This window comes from Cebus imitator, unplaced genomic scaffold, assembly GCF_001604975.1.
Source record: "Cebus imitator isolate Cc_AM_T3 unplaced genomic scaffold, Cebus_imitator-1.0 Scaffold286, whole genome shotgun sequence".
Taxonomy (NCBI): Eukaryota; Metazoa; Chordata; class Mammalia; order Primates; family Cebidae; genus Cebus; species Cebus imitator.
Genome location: NW_016107601.1, coordinates 301,434 through 306,669, shown reverse-complemented (window position 1 = coordinate 306,669; position 5,236 = coordinate 301,434). Strand labels below are relative to the sequence as shown.

General features: G+C 48.2%; 1 protein-coding gene across 1 annotated transcript in view; it reads left to right on the top strand.

The window, feature by feature from the left end:
- EHD3 (EH domain containing 3) overlaps positions 1-3,720 on the top strand; it is a 37,980-nt gene extending 34,260 nt beyond the window's left edge. The window contains exon 6 of the mRNA XM_017501938.2: positions 458-3,720. Within this exon, the coding sequence (XP_017357427.1) occupies positions 458-985 (528 nt within the window). The 3' untranslated portion in view covers positions 986-3,720. The remainder of the gene's footprint in view (positions 1-457) is intronic.
- Positions 3,721-5,236: the final 1,516 nt, after the last annotated feature.

Below are 5,236 nucleotides of genomic sequence, written 5' to 3'. Positions count from 1 at the left end.
AAAAAAAAAAGCAATAATAAATAAAATAGAATTAAAAAAAAAGTAGAGGCCCATATGACCTAGTATCAGGGGGTACAGCATTCAAGAGACAAGATTCAATAGCCAAAACTGACTTAAAGAGATATGTATGTTTTCCTCTCTGGAATGAAATTAAAAGGGATTGAAATAAATAGGTCAAGGCAATACTTGTTAAATTTCTCTTTCTTCCCAGCCCCTACAACTCTTCTAATTCCTCCTGAAAAATCCCATCATCAGCCCAGTGGGCCTTCATTCCCCTCCCCTCTTATACCTTTGATTACCATGTCATGTCCATCAGCTGACCCTCTAAGTCACACGTCTTTCATTGTGGAAAGGGATCAGTTGTGAACATTCTAGTGTTCATAGGAGGCACATGACAAATGGAGGGCTCTCCCCTTTCACTGTATCCTATCTTCATCTTCTCTCCCCTTCTTCCCAGGACCAGCTGCAGGCCCAGGACTTTAGCAAGTTCCAGCCGCTGAAGATCAAGCTGCTGGAGGTAGTAGATGACATGCTGGCCTACGACATTGCTCAACTCATGGTGCTGGTGCGCCAGGAGGAGTCACAGCAGCCCATCCAGATGGTGAAGGGTGGAGCATTCGAGGGCACCCTGCACGGCCCTTTTGGGCATGGCTATGGGGAGGGGGCTGGAGAAGGTATTGACGATGCTGAGTGGGTGGTGGCCAGGGATAAGCCCATGTACGACGAGATCTTCTACACCCTGTCACCAGTGGATGGCAAGATCACAGGCGCTAATGCCAAGAAGGAGATGGTGCGCTCCAAGCTGCCCAACAGTGTGCTGGGCAAGATCTGGAAGCTGGCCGACATTGACAAGGATGGCATGCTGGATGATGAGGAGTTTGCGCTGGCCAACCACCTTATCAAAGTCAAGCTGGAGGGGCACGAGCTGCCCAATGAGCTGCCTGCCCACCTCTTGCCCCCGTCCAAGAGGAAAGTTGCTGAGTGATGGGGGTGGAGGGGCATTCAGACAGGCAGGTGTTAGAGGAGGAGATGAGAGCAGTGACTACACACACACACACACACGCACGCGCACGCGCGCACACACACACACACACACACACACACACATGCACAGATCTTGACATTGCACTGTAGGTAAGAGATGACCATGATGCCCATGTTTGCAGCTCATACTTGTTTGGGTACATCTCTAAGTTCTCGGGATCAGTAGAAGGAAAGGAGCACTCCCAGGCCCCAGAGTCTAAGCCTAAGTCTCCATCCCTCCTCCCCTCTCATCATCCACTCCCCAGAGACCTGAGGATATTCACTTGCCCACAGATGGCCCACCCACCTTCAGATTCCCCAGTGCCTCCACACCCGGGCTCTGGGCAGATGGAAAAGACTTTTCATTTAGTAGACAATTCACTTTTTTTTCTGTGCTTCCCCTACCTGCTTTGGCTTCATAATAAGAAATCCATTCAGGAGCTAGGAGATCTGAGGGCTGGGAGGCAGCCGCAGGGAGAAGAGGTGAGAAAGGAAGAATCTTCTAGAGATGTCATCCCAGGAACTCTGTTCTTTCCTTATCTAAGCCTCTGTCTTCTTCAGCAAAACCTTGTTTTGAACTCTGCCGGTTCATTTTAAAGAATCCCAGAGGGGGAGAGAGAAGAGAAAAAAATTCATAGCGCAAGGAAGCTGTCCTATAATCCACTGAAAACCTGGCAAAGTGGTTTTAGTCCATGGATTTTGTTAGATGTTCTTTCCACCTGGTCTATGGTGTTTAGATGTTCATACTTGACTCACATTTACCCAGCCCCCACTGCGTGCCAGGAGCTATGTTAGGCACTTTATATACATTATGATATGTGGCCCTCCCTGATGCCCCAGGTAAGTATGCATTAGCCTTCCCATTTTGCAGATGAGGAGGCTGAGTAGTCTCAGAAGGGTTTAGGCAACCTTCTCGGACTCAGAAGTCACATGTGATGGAGAGAGGATTCAAAGCTGGGGCCTCAGACCCTCAGATGCTTCCCTGCACTATGATGTATTCAGAATCCCAGCATTGATACCCAATGACGAACCATGGAGAACAAGCCAAGCATGCAGGCCCCCTGCAGCCTCCTAGGACAGGCTGGCAAGGCAGGAGGGCCAGCCAGCATTTGGTGGGCCATCAGTCTGGCCATCTGTCATGTCACAGAAGCAAACCGTGCCTTCTGGCTCTGCGCCCCGTATTTCCAGCCTCACAGATGTCCAACAGCACCAGCAGGAGAGTGGGCTGGCCTGCTCGGTGCTGTTCATGCCTGTCCCTGCTCTGCCTCCCACCCAGTTGTCTGAATCATCCCAGCTTAGATGCAGCTACCATACCATCTCTTTTGTCAAGTGGGACCTCATGCTAATTCTTAGAAGGCTAACTTGAGAGGTCTGGGGTCTTGGGTCCTCAGGGACTCTGCAGAGTCCTTGGAAAATCCACACCACGCTCAATGCCCTACATTCTCTGTGTTCTCTCCCCTGGCTTGCTTCATGGCCACTGAACCAGTCACTTTGTATGTTATGCTCCTACTGTGATGGAAAACAAAATGAGTATAACTTATTTTATATCCATATTCAGACTATATAGAGAATATTCTATGTATCTATGATGTGCTTACTACTGCAGTGCGTCTGTCATTAGTCTTCATGTTAATACAGTACATTTATTCTTTGGTACCTGCTTGGCCACAGAGCATCGTTCAATGGAGGCTGAGGGAGAGGGGCCGGGTTCTTAATTGGGGTTCCTGGTGGAATCTTTAGCTGAGCATGGCTCACTGTGGCCACCCAACAGCCAGTATCCACAACCAGCTTCCCAGTGGCCTGGAGTTCCCCTGGGCCCAGTGACCAACCAAGGAGAAGCTGGTGGAGCCACCGCTCCCTGCCTCTGTGGAGTGAAGATGTTCCCCAAGCCTCTGGGCTTCCTTCTGCAAACACGCATTTATCTTTCATATGAAATGAAGGGCAGATGAAGACCAGGCAGAGGTTTCACCTGCTCTAGAGGCAACCCTTGGGTGCCAAAGTGCAGGCTAGGGAACATTTCTCAGCTCCACACTTTTCTTTGAGCTGAAAGGGAAATGGGAAGAAAATAGCAGGGGTAGGTGAAATTCTTGTCTTTTTATTTTACTGGAAAGGGAGCTATCTGTTCTCCCCTTTATTCACCACCACTTGAACACATGCACCACTTTCCTGCCCTTCTACATTTCCTGCCTCTTTTCTCTCTTTTCTCCTCCACCCAGGAGGGATCTGTGAGATGTGGGAATTCCATGTTTACACAGCTCCCATCGCCCTGGAAAGCGGAACTGATGTTTGAAGGGACAGATGTAGCTCACTCTCCCTGGCAGTGCCCACTAGCCTTGCTGCCTTGGCTTCCTGACCCCTTCCAGGCTTTAGGGTTCTGGGAGATCTCATGCCTCAGCCTGGGAAATTTAATAGGGAAAGCAGAGACATGTCATGTCAGTCCCACAGACAAGAATTTCTAGAACACTTGTCCTGTTGTTCCTTTCCACCACATTACTCGGTCTGGGCCATGGAATCCATCCAATAAACATACCAACACCCTATGCTACTGACCAAGCAAAGCTTGCCCCTGGGACCAAAGAGCTAAATCATGACCAAAGTGTAACATGAATGTAACCGAAAATGCAGGTTGGTTGCTCAATGCATGCAAAGTCCAATTAACAAGAGTGAGGTCTGATACAAATAAAATGAATGTATTCCCAAGCTAGCTTGGAGGAGGGGCACACAATGTCCCGCCTTTTAATGTGCCGCTTCCCCTTGGGAGCAGAAAGCAGACACTTTTATAAGGTAAGGGAGCAAGTGAGCAAGGGTCCACCTGTTATCGTGGTGCCTTATCTACTGGACAGTTAAGTAAGGCCTTCCTAGGCAAAAATAAATGGAAAAAGTGGCCAAGCAGGCATGCTTTAGATACGCCCTCCTGGTGAATGAAAGTCCTGAAGCAGCCCCTGGAGGGTGGGAGTTCCAAGGCAACCCTGGAGGTGAAAGTTTGAGGACACCGTGCTTTGGTCTGCAAATGGTCTCCAGTCAACTCTGGAGGATCATTTTGAAGCAGAGAGATAAACTTGCCCTATAGGGAATATCTAGTGAAGGGGAGGTGAAAGGTTATATTTGCATTTTCTTTTTTCGAGACGGAGTCTTGCTGTGTCGTGCAGGCTGGAGTGCAGTAGCGCGATCTCGGCTCACTGCAACCTCTGCCTCCCAGGTTCAAGCCAATCTTGTGCCTCAGCCTCCCCAGTATCTGGGACTACAGGTGCCCACAACCATGCCTGGCTTTTTTTTTTTACTTTTAGTAAAAACAGGGTTTCACCATGTTGGCCAGGCTGGTCTTGAACTCCTGACTTCAAATGATCTGCCCACTTCAGCCTCCCTAAGTGCTGAGATTACAGGCATAGGCGAGAGCCACTGCACCAGGCCTATATTTGCATTTCCAAAGGGCTAAGTATGAAGTTGGGAAACTAGGAAATGGAAAAAAAGAAGAGAGGGGAAAAAAAACACCTCCTAGAAAAAATGGGGTGCTTGTTTACATGAATATTTCCAGATGACACTCCTGGCCATAGCAGGGCATGGGCCTTGGTTTGCAGAGTGATGAGAAATTGCTGTGAGTCATCCCCATTCCCATTTGGTTCCGAAACCTGTATTTATGAGTTAACTCATCAGAATTAGAGTGATCTGGAGAGGAGAACAGGCTTGTTTATTCTCCCTACGTGATGCTGACTGGAGTCTATACATCTTCAGTCCTTTATTTAATTTGTCCATCCATCCATCCATTCATCCTTCGATCTTTTTTTCACTCAAAAGATGATGAGCACCTCTTACAGAAAATATCCTGAGGGAGAGAATAAAGAGATTCATTTCCTGAGTCATTCAAAAACACTCAATGAAGTTCACCTGAGTGTAGAGACAATTCTATATGGATCAAAGAGCTCACAGCCTAGTGGGGGGAAGGGGCATTTATGCAAGCATTGATAATACAGTGAGGGCACTTGAAAGGGGGGTGCTTAAGAAAATCAGAAATGGCTTCAAACTGGGGAGAGGTGGTCAGAGAAAGCCTGTGGCAGGGTGGGCACTGGAACTGAGAAACTGTCTACGGCCAACCTCTTGGTCCTCTTTTCTTCCTTCCTAATCTAAGAAAGATAGGCAGAATTTTTACACAAAACACAGCATAGAGCATTCTCAGCCCACCAAATCATGACAGGCTGAGAACCACTGAAGTATT